General features: G+C 39.5%; 2 protein-coding genes across 2 annotated transcripts in view; both read right to left on the bottom strand.

The window, feature by feature from the left end:
• LOC141780562 (shisa family member 6) overlaps window positions 1-18,146 on the bottom strand; it is a 234,115-nt gene that overhangs the window by 20,214 nt on the left and 195,755 nt on the right. The window lies entirely within an intron of this gene.
• hlfa (HLF transcription factor, PAR bZIP family member a) lies at window positions 2,262-14,832 on the bottom strand. Its single transcript, XM_074655832.1, is given in 5 exon segments — window positions 2,262-3,984; window positions 4,747-4,961; window positions 13,191-13,544; window positions 14,421-14,537; window positions 14,540-14,832. Coding segments are annotated over 5 exon segments (1,173 nt in total). The 5' UTR covers window positions 14,811-14,832; the 3' UTR covers window positions 2,262-3,768.

Here is an 18,146-nt window from a genome sequence, read left to right as displayed (position 1 = left end):
AATCAAGACCGAATACACCTCTGTGTTGCATTTTTATACACTCTGAAACAGTCCGTTGGTGTTGCCATGAATACAATGGTTACAAGTCTGTTGCAATGTCCAAAATAAGAAATGAACAGAGTTTGTCGGTGTATATAATATATAGATTTTTTTGATGCACTAAGAAGCCCTTTAGTGCAGATCTGAAGCTATCTGATTGGTGCTGTGATTAGAAGATTACATTGCTGAGAGACTGGGGAACAGTCAGTGTATTCAAGGCACTGGAATAGACTCAGAATTATGGTTAACGTTTCTGGGTGAGTGAGGTAGTGAAATCACTCGACAGTGAGGTACTTTTGGGATACACATGGATTAATTATTGGCTTGTTCCTATATATTCATATATATATTTCTATAAGATTTCTTAAAAAGATGCTCCACAGATTCAGGTGGCATCGTTCCAGTCGTCTCTACGAACCCTGCTCACACTCGTCTGTGCGCAAGAACACTAAGACGATAGTTTGTTGGTTAGAAAAGAACCATTTTCCATCTCGCACACACCTTTGGATTAGATCAATAATGTTCAACCAAGTCTGGACTGGGATCTGACCAGTTTTATTGGGCCGATATTGGCCTTCATTTGGGTTGTAAGGTTTTTAAATTCACCCTGAAAAGAACCAAATACTGATGCCTCAAAATTCAAAGGTGTCGGCACAAAAATATGGAAGTCCAGGGATGTCACTATTAAAGTTATTTGCTCAAATTTAAATTTAATTTGCTGTTTATGTGTGTATAATATATGTCAAAAAGTATGTTCTTTTTTTAGTCTAACATTAGATGTGAAATAAAAAAAACAAACAAACTGAAGATTAAATCACAAACCATGTTTTTACATTTGATTTGTCCTGATTTTAGCTTATTTCTGATAAATAAAAACATATATTTTCTTTTTATTATACCTCTTTTGAAAAATCTGTCGGAGCAGTTTCCCTCCGGTTAAAGTCTTTGTGCTAAGCTAAGCTAATCGGCTGCTAACTGTAACTTCATATTAATACAAACTAGGGCTGTCACGATATCAGATTTTTTTACACGATTATCGTGGCCAAAAGAATTCACGATAACGATATTATAAAAACATCTATAGAAAATCTGTAGAAGAAAAAAAACAAAAAAACAAGATAACAATGCTATAGGTCAAATTCATCTTTAACTTAGTTTATTGTGTGTTTTGTCTCTTTTTTGGTAAATGAATTACACTCAAAATATGAGTGTAGGGAGGTGTATGTAACCATAACTGTATATATAAAATGATTTAAGAGGTGCTGTATTATTTGCACAATATTATCAAATGTGTATTATTATTATTTCATTTCTAAATATCACGGTTATCATCAATACCGGTATATCGTGACACCCCTAATGCACATGAGAATGGTTATAATCTTCTCATCAGCACAGTCAACAGTCAGCAACATAGCGAATAATAGAATAAAAATATCCCAAAATGTCAAACAATTTCTTTGGAGGATTTCATTTTAATATTTGCAGCCCTGGACTTCCATACAAAATCAGAAATGTCAATATCAGCCCTCAAAAACATGAATCATCGCATCCTTGTCTTGGACTGATTGGCAAAAAGCAGCATGCAGCTCTACACTACAACACAACTAACGTTTTGGGGGAAACTCCACCGTAAAAACCTTCATTTAAGAAAAAATAAAGAAAGCTTCCCAGTGTCCATCACTCAGGTTCAGGGACACGCTAAACTGCATTTACTGAAGGAACCAATCACACACAGAGCAGTAACCAGCTATAGATTTCCCTTCCTTCATAGTAACTTCAACCCGTCAAATCAGATTAGAAAGTAACGACTCACAAGCTGCGCGGTTTAAAAATAAAAAGCCTTGAAAAATTAAGAATATTCACCATTGTAAGAAAGAAAAGTGTGGACGACTCAAATGTCGGGGGAAGTTCACAACATTAAATATGATGATCAAACGTTCGTTTTCTTGTCGGATTTGATGGATTTTAAAAAGTGCCTAACTGTACATTCTCTCTTCTGGACTTCTTCCTCAGAGTTCAATGGGATTTATATGATATGGGAGCCTAAAGGTGGCGCCAACACAAGCAGGAGTGTTGTCATAATAATAATAATATTCATAGTGATAATGGTAATAATAATGCCCAGGAGGTTTGGGTGCTGCTGAATATCCACAAATCTCTGTAAAACTACCACATCCTAGCGAATATAGAATATCAAAATACCACTATATGCATTTGTCTTTGAGTTATATATTTGTATTCTTTAATAATATTCTGGATCTGTTGTGCTTTTTAAAATACATAGTTCAGTAATGTATAGGAAAAATACTGTACAAAAAGAACAACTTATAGAATAGGTTTATATAAACATATCTCTTGTAACCAATATATCATCTCTGTTGTGAATCGTTTGGTCTGCAGTAAACAAATTGATTGGGTTAACCACAGTATTGGACAACACCATCCAACGTTGTTTTTTTTGTCAACATCTTTTACATTCATTCAGCCATCTTTAAAAAAAAAAAGAGGACAGACATAGAGCTACAATGAGACACTACAGACATCTGTATTGATTTCTAAAATAAAAACACTCATATTTAAATCATGCTAAGTTTAACAGAAGCAGAAAATAATTATCAACAACTTTTGCAAAAAAAAGAAAGAAAAATAGCTTTTCGTTTCCGTGAAAGAAAATCATGCTTGAATCTGAAAAATAAGGAGGAGGCTAAACGACAAGTAGTATTAATACTAACAATTATATCAACAGAATACATATATATATATTTATAAAAAAAAAACAACAACAATCTTTCCATCTGAGAAATAAAAGGTTGATAAATATGAGGCGGAGGAAATTTTTTGAGAGTGGAAACATTGCACCGGATCAGATTGTGAGACACGCATTAGTGCAGAGGTTATATATAAAGTTAGTTAAAATGCGATGTGGTGGTGGAGGGGGGGCGGGAGGGGGGTGAAGAACATGTAGGTAGTCATGTCAGTTTAGTTCTGGACAGGAATTATTGCTCAGTGTCCGGGTCATGAAGAAAAAAAACAAAAAACGCCACGATTGCACAGGAAAAACTTTTTTTATGTGCTATCTGAACGTTAAAAAAAGCGAGTTAGAGAAGCTGGAGTTGTGTTTGGAGGTTAAACAACTAAAAATACAACAAAGAAAAAAGAGTTTCAAAAAGAAGATAATGTTGCTGATGGGAGAAAAAACAAACTCTTACACAAGATTGTGTGGGGTGAACGCAGGCTCTCGGACACGTCACATGTTATAAACACAGAAGAAGAAGAAGAAGAAGAAAAAAGGGAAACAGGAAACAGTTTTTTAGTCCTGATCTCACGTATAAAATTGGTATGAAAGTGAACAACAAACAGCATGGCATCATTTCTCTAAAGTGGAAGGTAGCGGCGGGGTGGGGGGACTCAGCTGGTGGATTGGCTCATAACTCCTCACAGTACGTTAAAGTGGGAAGTATGCGTGTGTAAATACATATATGTATCTATGTATATATATTTAGTCGAACAATGTGTACAGAAAATAAAAGAAGGAACAGACAAATTGAAGCTTATGATAGAATCAAAATGACAGTTATAATACCAGAATCATACAGGTGTGTGTTGGTTGAGGAGGAGGAGGAGGAGGAGGAAGAGGGGGCAGTGCCACCAAAAGAGACACATTGTCCTTCAAACTGGAGGAGAGGTGGGTTGTGGGAGTAGGGTGGGTGTGGTGGTTTTGGGGTTTCACAGGGGCCCGTGTCGGGCCTCGTATTTCGCCACAACGTTCTTGCAGCGACCCAGCTCCTTCCTTATATCTGCTACCTCCATGCGGAGAGCGTGGTTCTCCTTCTCCAGAAAGCTGGCCCGGATGGCGATCTGGTTCTCCTTCAGCCGCCGGGCGTCCCGTGACCTCTTGGCTGCCACGTTGTTCTTTCTGCGCCGGGCCCAGTACCTGTCATCCTGGAGAGCAAAGAGCAAACGGGTCAGCACTGGAGCAACAACAAACAGAAGGAGTGTTTATAAAGATAAATACAGTCCTCCACAGTTTCTTTAATTTGTTCTCCCTCATCGAACCCTGAGTCTGATGCTCGGTCCTGAGGTCTAATAATTCCCATGATGAATGCCTCCTCTTCACGACGTGAAGCTCTGCTGACCCCCACGCTGTCACTTTAGATTATGATCACCGCTAAATACGTTCACTGTTACACAGCAGACTCCAACCCACAGACCCTCTGATGAAAAGCTGGGAGCTTAATCTAAAAATAAAAAGGTAATTATGTTGTTTCATTGCTGCTGCAGCACGTCACAGAACATGATTCATCTGAACCTGAAGACACACTCGCAATTCCTGCTAAATACAGCGCAACATGAATTAAATAACCGTGTTTGGACTCAAGCTGCTGTAAAGAAAGATTTTCTTCCTCCAGTATATTTACGGTCTTTAGGAATTTGAAATGTGAAAATAACTTTTCAAGCATTCACTCCGCTGAATTTTAATCTTGTAAAAGGTGTAAAGCAGCATCTAAAAGGCCTTCACAGACCGGGGGCGTGACGAATAAACAACACAAAAACGAAACGTTTGACGAAGCAGCTTGTTCAGTCCATGGGCTTCCTCCCCTCAGGGTTTAACCTGCTTACATAACAACAGGCCCCAACATGTGGGTCATCTAACCCCCCCCCCAGTTGACTCTGACAGACAGAGACGGAGCAGCAGCAGCTCACCTTCAGGTCTTCGGGGATGAAGATCTTGCGGGCTTTCTTGATCATGGGCTGCGGCTTCAGCTCCTCGGCGGAGAACTTGCGTTTCCTGGGGTCGAACATTTCCTGGCCGGGCACGCTGGACAGAGCCAGGTCCTGCGGGTCGGGCTCGTAGGCCATGGGCACCTGGATGGACTCTGGGTCGATGGGGCTGGGGGTGTCTCGGGCTGAGGGCAGGGCTGCAGGAGGGCAACAAAAAAGAACACACATTAGCTGCCAGTTAGTGCAAAGAACCTATTCTCCTGAACAGAGGGTGTATTGAAAACCTTTAGAGAAGTCAGCAGGACCCCACTCTGATTTTGACTCTAATGGCACCAGTAAAGGTCAAGGTGGCACTTCTTTTGGGGGGTAATTGGTTATGCAACGTCCTCCTCAGCAGCTCTTTTATGTGAAGCTGTTAAAGCTGGACAGAGGACACAGGAGGAGCGGTAAACTGAAGAGAGCCTCTTGTGCTGAGCAGGAGGCCTCTCAGGAGGGAGCTGAATGCTGCCTTTCTTCCCTGAGCTCACATGTTTGTGCGTTCAAGGGCTGATCCATTCAGAGCTGGTATAAGCCTGAGTGTCGACGCAGATGTAAAGCAAGAGAACAGGTGACTAGTTTTCAAGAAAAAACATTGAATGTGAAGTGTTTTGCCTCATTTAACCAGCAGGTGGTGCTATCACACAAGCTTTTAAAAAACACGGGTTCAAAATGTTAAAGTCTGCAGCTCCTGTCAGCTGATCTCAAACCAGCAGCTTCAGCGTCTTTAAACTCCTCAGTGAGCCCCTGCATGCGTTCACGCCTATCTTTCTGTTGCTCAAAGCTTCTTCTAATTGATCTGAAGCTGCGTGCCGACCGGCGGAGGGGTGATTCAGTTCATTTGCCGAGCCCAAATGGAAAAATCTCTCTGTGATTTATTACATTAGTACATTTTGTTTTGACATACGAACCACACCTGCATTCCCACCGCACCATACAACAACAGGGAATATGAGTGAAAGCAGCCGACATTGTCTGCCGTTACGCTGGGAGCTAGAACATCATGACCTACATTTGTGTACTAGTGAGCTTGTTGTGACAGCCAGTCAATGCCGCTGACCTTCAGTCAGAGTGAACGGGGTCAGACTGCCTCTGGCTGCAGTGCAGATTTGAGAAAGGGCCATCAGATTCAGCTGCTCAGCTCTGGGTACAAATCAGCAGCAAACAGGAAGTCTGTGCTGTCTGTATATCAGGAGACACTGAGGAAGTGATGGGCTTTTTCATCACAGACACGCGAAAAAACTCAGCTGAGTGAGCGCCACTCACATTCCTCCGTTCACATCAAGCAAAACAAAAGTGTTTGTGATTAAAACTTGATAATTATCTCCTCATGGAACTGAGCAGAAATGTGGAAAAAATCCCCTGATGAAAACAAAACAACTAGAACAATATGTTTCAGATAATATGCGTCAATCAGACAAAACCATTACCTTTTTCACATTTTACTTAAAAACATATCAACAAGTGTTCCGTAAAAAAACACTTTTTTCATTTAATAACAAGAAGTGCCATACACAAACTTTACCTCAATAAGAGTCTAACTAATCGACTAATCGACTAAGAGGGTACAGCCCTACTTGTTTTGGCCAACAACATATCGAGAAGTTATTAAAACGGTCATTGATTCATTTTCTGTCAATCAACTAACCAATTTATCCTTTAAGCACTGAAGTAAACAAGACAACGGATGTGATCAGACATTAAGTGCCAATTTTGGATTCTACGGTACCAAAAAAACATCCTTATTTTTATTATCCATTAATCTGATGTTATTTATTCTAGATTTATTGGTTAATTGTTTGGTCTATAAAATGTCAAAAAATAGTGAAAGGTTTCCAGAACCCATAGTGATGGTGTTAAATAGCTTGTTTTGCTTGACTGAACAGTCTGAAACACAAATATATTTAAATTAGAGCTGTCAATCGATTAAAATATTTAATCGCGATTAATCGCATGACTGTCCATAGTTAATTGCAATTAACCACAAATTAATGGCAAATTTTGTATCTGTTCAAAATGTACCTTAAAAGGGAGATTTGTCAAGTATTTAATTCTCTTATCACTCTGGCGTTAAAACAAAGCCCGCTACAAGCTCTGAAAGATCGCACAGCGGCCAGGCCCGTCGGATTTTTAAGAGGTTTATTTAAAATCGCAATTTGCGTTAATGCGTTATTGAAATTAGTGGTGTTAAAAATTTATTTGCGTTAACGCATTATCGTGTTAACTTTGAGAGCCCTAATTTAAAGTAAAACTCTATAAAACCTGGAAAAAAGCTTTACATCTTGACATTTGAGAAGAATGTTGGTATTTTTGCTTGAGTAATTATTTTAATAACTAATAATCGGTAATCAAAATTGTTGCAAATACAGTTTCTGTGTTTCACCTAATAGTTTAATCGACTAGTTGCTTCACCGTATGGAGGTTAAACACCTATAGCCCTACACACAACAAACATAATGATTTTTCTACCATCAGAGTTCCTGACCTCTTCCCAGCCTTCAGAAACTGAGCAAGCTACTTACTAACTAAAACTAGACGCTGCCTCAAACAATCTGTCAGGCCTGAAATAGCCAGCGTCGCCCTAATCACCTTTACGAGTCATTTTCATCTCCTAATTAGCAGAGTTAAAACACAGCCGCATGGTCATGGGCTAAAAGTAGACGTTTCATGCCGGTTCATTAACCTGTAATGTCCTCGACTAATGTTGGACACATTCCAGGGGAGAGGAGGGAGACGATTCACAAAACGGTCCCCTCCCTCCTCCTGAACAGGACATCTAAAATTAACAAGCCAGGAAAAGGTAGTCCTGAGCTGACCTACTAAGAGCTGTGAGAAAACTAAAATAACTTCAATACCTGTGGAACTGGTTTGAATGTGACAGTATATACCGCTGGCTGCAGGTCGGTGTCACGCTAGATGATCATATCAGAGTCTCTGGGAGTGTTATCGTGAAGCTGTGTGGGCGGTAATGTACAGTTAGTGATAAACTGTGCAGGGACAGAGCTGAACTCTGACCTGCGTGTAACATGAGAACAACAACTCACACAACAGCACTACTTTAGATCTTGTGTTCACCAGAGATGTGCTCATACGTTTCTTGGAAATATGTTATTCAGCATGCTTCATCATTTTATCCTGTTAGACATTTGTGTGAAACCGTCATAATTAGCATATGTATTTTTGAGTTATGGCCCAAATCGTGTTTTATGAGGTCATAGTGACCTTGACCCTTTGACCATCAAAACCTAATCAGTTCATCATTTAGTCCAAGTGGACGTTTGTGCCAAATATTTTGCCCTTTAGTCCCAAACAATTTCACAATTTTTGCTTTCTCCGTCCATCAGAAGGTCAAACTGGCTCACATGACCACGTAAGTGATATTCTATATTTTTCTTATTGTCAACAAACACCGAAACCAACAATGAATGTATCCTCTAACAAGTATTGTGTGTGCATCAAAGCCTGATATCTCCTCTTCCTCTGAGCCATAGACCTCCACTAAAAACACATCAATGAACCTCACTGTGTCACTGGGTGACATGTTCCTTCATTACCATGAACACACACTCTGTAGTTTACTTAGAATCAATCCCACATACTCCATCCTGCTGTCACACATACTCAATCGATTAGTCGACAAAAATGGTAGGAGTGTAGGGCTGCAACTAACCATTATTTTCATTGTCCATTAATTGGTCGATTTATTAATCTATTATCAAAATAGTTGGGGATTAATTTAAGAGTTGACAGCTAATCGTTGCAGCTGTAGTTAATCGATTAAGATATTTCTTTTGTCGAGGACAGAGTAGGAATGAAGTCGGAAAGTGTTGAGAGAATCACACATTGTTGGTTTGGTTCCTGACAGGATACTAACATGTCCTACAATTAATTTATCAACCAAACCCTGCCGTATTTATGTTGTTTTCACAACAAACAATTCCTCTATAATAATAATAATAATAATTCCTGCAGGTCACTCATGCAGCGCATGCTGATCCTGTCTGCACACCACATGACAAGACATCTGAGAAAAAAGCTACTCAGTTTGCAAGGAACTGGGCCAGACGCAAATATGCTCCTACAACAGTGGGAAAGATACACATTTCAACTTTTCAGTATTTGTGTAATTTGCTGCTTCAACAGCCGTCTCTGACACACTAAATTATGTATGAACTCCGCATTTAGCTCCTCAAAATGTGCTGATTCTCACTGAGCCACCTTTCCTTGACAAACACATTGGAATGCACCACAACAGGCCCTTCGACCCCTCCTACATCTGACTTCCCCCTTTGGCCCCTGCCAACAGAGCACAGGGGTTCATCTCCTGGACCGACCCTGAAACAAGACCCTCAACCGACGTCTACAGGCCGTTCAGACGGAGTAAACACCGGCACGCCCCGTTCATTTGTTCGTTCGTTGTGATAACAACGTTATCGGCTGCCCTGCTGTATTGCTTACAAGCAGGCACAGAGGGATTGTGGCTGTTGTTGTGGGTGGTGTGGTGAGGTGAAGTGGCTGGTTGGACGAGACGAGGCTCGGCGAGCTGGAACAACATTGCGCGCACGTGACAAAAGCACACCAGAGTCCATGTGATCTCTACAGGGTACAGCTTGTGCCTTGGCTCCGAGTCCAGGCTGTGTCGGAGCCGAGCCCGGCGAGGGAGGGAGAGGAAGACTGGACGGGAAGTGGAGGGTGTTAGAAGGGAGAGAGAGAGAGAGAGGAGAGGGGAGGGTGAAAGAGAGAGAGAGAGAGAGAGGGAGGGAGGGAGGTTCATGCCGTGACAAGCTCCTGTTTGCAGCTCAGTGCTGCACACGGCGCCTGCATGTGTCTGTCACATGGCCCGGCACGCTGCAGGAAACCCCAGCCGCCTTCACGTGAGAGGTAAATGTGAAGATGCAGACAGAGATAGACCAAAACACACACACACACACACACACACTCTGAAGTACGCACTGGAGTATAGTGTCCTGTAGAGATGCTGGAGCATCCATTTATATCTATAAATCAATCTTAGCTTCATCTGCACACCTTCTTAGTTGCAGGAAAATAAAGGTATATTAGTGAAAACATCGTTTAGGACTGAAACTAATGACTGTTTTCATTGTCCATTAATCGGTCGATTATTTCCTTGATTGATCGATTGTTGTTTTGGTCTATAAAATGTCAGGAAATTGGAGAAAAATGTCGATCAGTGTTTCCCAAAGCCCTTTGTTTTGTCCACAACTCAAAGATATTCAGTTTACTGTCATAGAGGAGGAAAGAAACCAGGAAATATTCACATTTAAGAAGCTGAATCAGAGAATTATTATTATTTTTTTCTTAAAAAAATGACTCAAACCAATTAATTGATTACCAAAAATAGTTGGCAATTAATTTAATAGTTGACAACTAATTGATTAATCGATGCAGCTCAACTCGATCTAGTTATGTTACACGCAGTTTCATGTAGTGGTATAAGAAAATATCCAGAAATATCAAGCGTCACGATATTATTTTTTGTGATACTGTATCGATTCTTAAAAATACAATCGATTTTCAATTAATAGTTCACGTGCAAAGATGAACTCAGTCAATACTTTATTTCATTTGCAAAGAGATGCGCCCTCTCAGTGCATGGGCCCTCTCAAAGTAGTGCTGTGATGTTGGATGTTACAGGTACTGTGATACATGCAAATACTGATTGCGTAAAAAATGTAAACTTTCCATTACTCAGATTTCATATGGTGGTGTGTTATTTATAATATGACAATTTTCCTAAAAGCAGATTTAAAAAAAACAAATCACAATATATCGCAGTATATTGAATTGTAACCTCTGTATCGTAATACGTATCGTATCACCAGATTCTTGCCAATACACAGCCCCAGTACCAAGAGGGGTTTTACAGGAGAAGACATGAAATAATGAAGAATTTTCTGCAAATATAACTCAATTTTGCTGCACTCAAGGTTGATTTCCTTATAAACTAGTCCCCATGACTAGCGCTCAAACAATTAGTGTATTCATCAAATTCAATAAAATATTTGTAATTTATAAGTAATTGTTAAGTAAATATATTAAACATCGTCAGTCTGCAGGATTTGCTGCTTTCCTCCGATTTATATTTTTGTAAAACGTATTAACTTTGGGTTTTGGACTGTTGACATCACCTTGGGCTCTGGGAAGCTGTTATTCACTATTCTTATTTTACATTTTTATAGATGAAACAATTAATAATTTAATAAAAAAATAATAGTAGATATTGAGCTCAAGGTTACCTATTTTTTATGCTTGTAAATTGTTTGTCACAATATTCTGTTTATATTCTGTACAATATTTATTTATTTATTTTTTACATTTGCCTTTACATTCTATTCTGATTATTTATTTGTATATTTAAACCTCTGTGAATCCCCTTCGTTCAACATGCATCATTTTAAATGTGCTCTATGAATACATTTAATTAATAATTACAGTCTGACCAATTTAATTATATTCTGGTTTTCTGGCCTGGTCTGCTGGCTGACTGGTTGTTGTAGTTTTTCTCACTTTAATTGAATGAAATTCAGAGAATTTATTTATTGAAATTTTTGAGTAAGGCCAAGTAATGTCACTAATGTGATAAATAATGTTGTCTTGCCCTTTTACAAACAAAGATTGATGTTATATGATACATATTTACTACATTACAGTGAAGGTAAACACAGTGTTTAATATACTTCATCAAGGTTTATTCCTTCCTCATCTTTAAACTATAACACACTGAGAGGAAGCGTTTGTGAGGCAGCAAACATCACGCCAACATTTGGCACAACTGGTCCCGACACAGCTGTTATGATGGGACTGTTTGTGTCCTGTGGCTCCTTCAGCGCGGGAAGTTAATGTACGATTCCCTCCAGAAACAAACAAGCAGGACAGGATGCTTTCATTAGAGCTGCAACGATTAATCGATTAGGTGTCAACTATTAAATTAATCGCCAGCTATTTTGATAATCAATTAATTAGTTTGAGTAAAAAGTCTAAAAGACAAATGAGCGGTGGAGTAGCTGTTGCTCAGTCGGTGATTAATCATTCATCCTCCGTTATCATCCAAACTACTGAGTCTTTAATCATCAGCGGGATCAATACACAACTGCACGGGCAGTTTAATCTGCATTTAACTGATTCTAGGTGGTGTGATTTAAATATATGTCCAATAACACACTCTATTAGGCACTCATTCACTCTTCAGTGGAACAATACCAGTTGCTTTACATCAGGAGTCCACCTCTTCAGCGTTCTCATGTAAAACACATATAAACAGAGCATTTACACCATCACGCTCCAAACACCCCGACTGTTTGTCTGCCAGATAACATCACATCTTCTACCAGGAAGATCACATGTGTTACGTTTGTTATTTAAACACTAACCGTCCTCTGTTTATGTTTTTACAGTGAGGTTTCGGCCCTTTAAATGATTCAACTCGCTCTGGTGAATTGAAAACCCCAAATTGTGTCTTCACACAAACTCACAGTTTAACACTTCAGTCTAAATACCACCTGCCTACTTAATGTCAGCTCATTACAATAATAAGATTCTCCTTTACTAAAAGCTCCATTTGATCACTGAAACACTGGAAACCAATAGACATACATAATGAAATGATAATATTTATCTGACTCTATGTAGACCCTGAAAGTGTCACTTAATAACGTCTTAAAAAACGCCTTAAAAATTCATGAAAAATGTAATCTCATTGAGTCTACACTGCGGGACAAAGGCTGACTGACGCAAGCAGCTTTTAATCAGTAATCGCCAAACCCTGCAGGGAGCTCTGGGGAATGAAAATGAATACTGAAACCCACTCTTACAGAGGAAAAACTCACAATACACCGTTATAACCACGGCACACAAAACTCATGGCAGACAAAGTCGGTGCAGACAGAGAGAGCCTTTTCTGACAATCAGAGCGTTGGGAATTACACGGTTGGCCTTGAGCCAGTTTAGGCGGTACTCTGGGACTCCAAAGTCCAGTTTCAGGGCTGTAAATCAGAGCTTAAGCATGTCAGTGTGTATCTAACCTGTGGTCAAAAGCTCTAACTAGGTGAAGCTAAAACAGCAGGAGCTAAATGAGAAACAGAAATGAATCAGCGCTCAGAGGCGATGATGCCTTAAAAGACACAAACCACAAGAACCACAAGAGCGCTCTTGGCATCTGTGGGCTGGCGGTGGATGTGTGTGTGTGTGTGTGTGTGTGTGTGTGTGTGTGTGTGTGTGTGTGTGTGTGTGTGTAGCAGGTGAGCAAAGAGCATCAAAGCCTTTTAGAGCCTCCCCTGTGTGAACAAACGTGTGCACCCACTGAGTCACACTCTTGCGTGTAGGTGAGGTTTCAGGTGCACACATCAGGTGCCGCCGCATGTGACTCCTACCTGCTGTGCTGGGGCTGCGGAGGCAAGTCTGAGGCGCCATGCCCGTGTGAAGCGAGGTGGTGGCGCGGCTGCTGAGGTCCACCACGGTGGGTGTAGGCGTGGCAGGCGGGGCGGGCGGTGGGGCCTGGGCCGGCTGCGCTGCCTGCTGGGCCTGGTTACCCTGGGCTGTGTTGGCGGGGATGCCGTTCTCTGACAGGAACTCCTCCAGGTCCATGTACTCCAGCTGAAAGTTGTCGCCATCGTAGGGCAGCGTCTTGTCCCAGAGGGTCGGACCCAGGAAGGCCGACTGCGGGTGGCTGCCCGTGCTGCTCTCATCGTCCAGCTTCTTCTCTTTCTCCTGGTCTTTCCCAAATCCTGCGGAATGTTTTACACAAAGTCATTTCATTGTTTCATAGCAGCGAGGAGGATCACGGGGTCATTGCATTGGGTATAAATAGAATGTATGACTGGGATTTAAAAAATGGTCCGTTCAACCAATAAACCAAAGGGAAAGAATAATAATAATTGGGAAATTTCAATTATCTCTGGAAACTATTTTCTACCATAATGAAAGTTTGTCAAAGCATGTTGTTCTGTTGTTTTTTCAATGTTCTGACCTCCACCAACTAAATTAAGTTAATTCAATTAAAATAATTGTATTGTGGTGGTGGCAGAAACCATTAAAAAAAGAAATAGACAAATAAAACCATCTGCATGACTAATTGAGAATGTTTTTATTTGGGTGAACCAACCCTTTTAAGATTAAAATCTCCACTCATGTTCAGGTAATGTATTGACACTCAAAACATTCAACAACACAAACAGTATGTGTGTGTAATGCAAACATCCACAACAGCTGCAGCACAGAAAAGACGCCCTCTATCGACAGCTTGTGGTATCACTAATATTAATCCCATTGAAGACAAGGGGGTTTAAAGGTTATAGACAAGCTGCAGCCACAATAACAACAACAACATGCAAACCGGACTGTATTATGCTAATTTGGACAATAAATACAAAACTAAACTAGCGTTAAACTAGCTTGAGCTGAAGTTTTCTTGTCAACCTGTCAGTCAACAAAACATTCAGCCGAGACATCAACATTCTATTTTACATATCTCTGCTAATAACATTACATTGTTTCTTTTACGACAAAGATCGTAGAATGTTAAGAGGCGTCACTCCTCACATGAATTTTTAGCACCTGTGTGCGTAACTGCGTTTAATCTGTCAACATGTCTAAAGACGTACCTTCATCGTGATGGAAAGGCAGCTTCAGCGGGTTTTCCAGCAGGGATTTCAGCACGCCGTGAGTCGGCGGCAGGAAAGTTTGGTTTATGGGAAGAGGTCTGGCCATTTTCTCCATTATGTCTTGAAGGGCAAATTGGAGAACAAAGCTCGCAAAGACAGGTACTTTAATTTCCACCCTCCAATAAAAAGAGACGCGACCGTTCTCTCTCGCTTATCCGGAGCTCCTCGGAGGGAAGAAGACGGGACTCCGCGCAGCAGCAGGACGGAGGAGAGGCTGTGCTGCCTGTAGACGGAGCTGGCTGGCAAATAGCTGGAGGAGGAGAGAGAGAGGAGGGCGGGGGGGAGAGGAGATTTGACGGTGGAGAGAGGACTCTCTCTACACTTCTCCATCCATGTGCGGAGAGACGGACAACGGTGACGTCAAAGCAGCGAGAGGGCGGAGAGACGCTCCTCGGAGGCGCGTTCAGTTGGAGTGGGAAAAAACTAACTTCCATAGCTCTGAGGGGCAAGCTTGGAATATGCTGCCTTCAGGGACAGTCAGAAAGTATTTACATACAAACAAGACTAAATATTAAGTGCTGTCAATCGATCTCTGATATGCTTCAGCAGTACACACCTACTAGACCTCTAAGGTCACTGGGAAAAAATCTATTAGTAGTACCCAAGGTCAGAAGGAAACAAGGTGAGGCTGCTTTTAGCTGCTACGCTGCTCAACTGTGGAACAAACTTCCAGATGAGATCAAAGATGCACCAACAGTGGCCTCTTTTAAATCTACACTCAAGACCAAACTGTTCTTCAGATGCTTTTCTTAATTGATCAAATACTACACTTTACTGTCTTTTGATTGTTTTTTATTAAAAATGTAATAGCAATATTGTCATATTATAACATAGATGCACCTTTTTGTACCATTTTCTTTCATTGCTAATGATAAATAACATCATTTGTTTCTATGCACTAATGTTGGCAGGTACTATGTACCTTTTTAAATGGAAATAACTGAAAACTTCCCTCTAACTAAGCTTTATTATCTGTTGTTTTTTATGATTATTGTAAATGTTAATTGTGTAGTTTTGCTGTTTCTGTTCTTGAATCTGAATGTTTCTTGTTCTCAGGTCTCTGGGAGATCATAATCTCCACAAGACTGACTGATTAAATAAAGATTATATAAATAAATGTCATATTTTAACATACATGCACCTTTTTGCACTGTTGTCTTTCATTGCCTATAATTAATAATATAATTTGTTTGTATGCACAATCAGTTGTTGGCAGAACTGTTTTCAAGTACTATGCACCTTTTGAATAATAATAAAGATAAATGATAATAAAGCTTTATTATCTGTTGTTTTTTATGATTCTTATTACCATTTTTAATTCCTCGTTCATTGTGTAGTTTTGTTGTTTCTGTTCTTGAATCTGTTTCTTGTTCTCAGGTCTCTCTTGGAAAATATATCTTAATCTCAATCAGACTGCCTGATTAAATAAAGCTTAAATTAAGACATATTTCAACATAGATGCACTTTTTTTTTCATTGTTTATAATTAATAACATCATTTTTATTCAATAAAGTGACTACAAATGCACCACAGCAGACCTACGGGTGGGGGTGGAGAGGAGAGTCACAAGGGGCCCACAGATATTTGTTTTGCCCGCGGGTCCTCTTAGCAGGTCAAGTGCTGAATACTCTGAACAGCTTTTACTTAGAAATGATGACATTAGTTGCTTACTGGAATATGCATAAATCAAATTGGGTCAAAATATTTCCAGAATTGGTAACATGTGCCTTAATTATAGAATTAAACAGATTTATTTGTAGAAGATTTAGTGGATTTATGGCATGTTTCAAAAGTCAAACTGACTGAGTAGTTTACGTTTGCTTCTCCCTAACACACATCAATCATAAATACTGCCTGCGGTAAACTGCTGTTGTAGTCTATCGCCAAAGTCTGTTATGTTTCAATTACTCTTGCAGCACCGCAAGGTATTTAGAGCAGGTATGCCAAACATTTGAAAGCGTTGATGGACAGAACTGTTAACACACTACAACTCTCCAGTTTTATGTTGTTTATTTTTTCAACTCAAACTAAACAGTTCCCAAAATTATGACTGTGTGCAATTTTCTGAAAACACTCTTAACATTTGTCATCAGAAAACTGAGTGAATGACAACTTTCTCAGCTTGTGTTATGGTACTATGTCAAAATATACCTTTGTTTCCAACTTAAAGCTGAAGTAGGCGAGATTGGAGCAAATATGATTAAAAAAAGATCTAAGGTCTGCTGTCCATCTGCTGTCTATGAGAGCCGTCTGTCAATCACTCGCGAACTCCGTCCAAACGGTCAAACTAGGCAGCGCTGATCAAATATGAATCAATATTATGTTACGTTAATGCATATTTCTCTCCTCAAATGTTTTCAGAATCATCTTGACTTGTAGTGCACGGTTTAGCTGTAAAATGAGAAAGATTGTGACGCCGCCGCTATTGTGAAATCTGTTGAAGGAACGCCAAGTTCTGGTCACATGACCGGAGCACAGCCAATAGGAACGCTCTCTCTCTGAAATGACCTGTGATTGATCAAAGTCAAAGATTTTTAAAGCCTGAAAACAGAGCCATGAGGAGGTGCAGAGATCTAGTTATCTCTCAGAACACTTGAATTACAATATGATAAAAGGTTATTATGGAATTTTTGCCCAATGATGCCAAAAATATACTGCCTACTGCAGGTTTAATTGGTATATACTGGTCTTTCATCAAGTTTTAAGCATTTTCTCAGGTCAAAACTGGTTTTAACATTAACTGGATGACAGAATCAAAACAGAAACCAAATATAACACATAAAACAATATATACATCATTTATTAGCGTTTCTAGGTATACGTGTATATTTTTGTAACAAATTAGTATTTGTAGAATATAAGTGTAGCGTAAATGCTGAATGTGGTAAATACATTTACTTAAGTGCAATTTTGAGGTACTTGTACTTTACTTGAGTATTTCCATGTTCTGCTTCTTTATACTTCGACTACTCCAATACATTTGGAAGCCAATATTCTACTTTTTCTTCTTTACAGATTCTGACTAATAATACAAAATATGAATCAACTATAAATTACAATGTATTATTATAGATTAAGCTACCCAGCAGTATATAAAGTTATTAAAATTAACGCATTGAACATTAACAATGAACACATTAATGCATCAATAATTAGAATCCAGTAATGTAATAGTTATTATTCTACATAATGAGTACTTTTACTTTTGGTACTTTATGTTTTGATGCTAATAGTTTTGTACTTTTACTTAAGTAACTTTGAATGCAGGACTTTTAATTGTAACAGAGTATTTTTACTGTAGTATTTCTACTTTCACTTAAGTAAAAGATCTGAATACTTTTTCCAACACTGAAAACTCATTTGTATTTAAAATATGCTGTCAACCAGTGTCCTATTCTTAATGAATAAAGCGGCTTCATGTTGTGCCAGTGACACAGATTAGATCCCTGACTGGTACAGTTTCTTCTCTCAGATGTTCATGCGCACAAACTCTCCAAAACTGCTGAAATATCACACATTCAAAGTGAGTGTTTGTGCACTTTACATTAGGTCTTTTTTTTTTTTTTACAACCGTGACAGAAGCTTCTCAGGGCTGCTGCGTTCAACTGTGAATCTGAGCAATGAGGGCACAATCCGCTGTAGCGCCACAGCAAAGAATGACGTGAA

The sequence above is a fragment of the Sebastes fasciatus genome, chromosome 13 (assembly GCF_043250625.1).
Source record: "Sebastes fasciatus isolate fSebFas1 chromosome 13, fSebFas1.pri, whole genome shotgun sequence".
NCBI lineage: Eukaryota > Metazoa > Chordata > Actinopteri > Perciformes > Sebastidae > Sebastes > Sebastes fasciatus.
The sequence above is the reverse complement of the archived record's forward strand: the minus strand, read 5'-3'. Positions and strand labels throughout refer to the sequence as shown.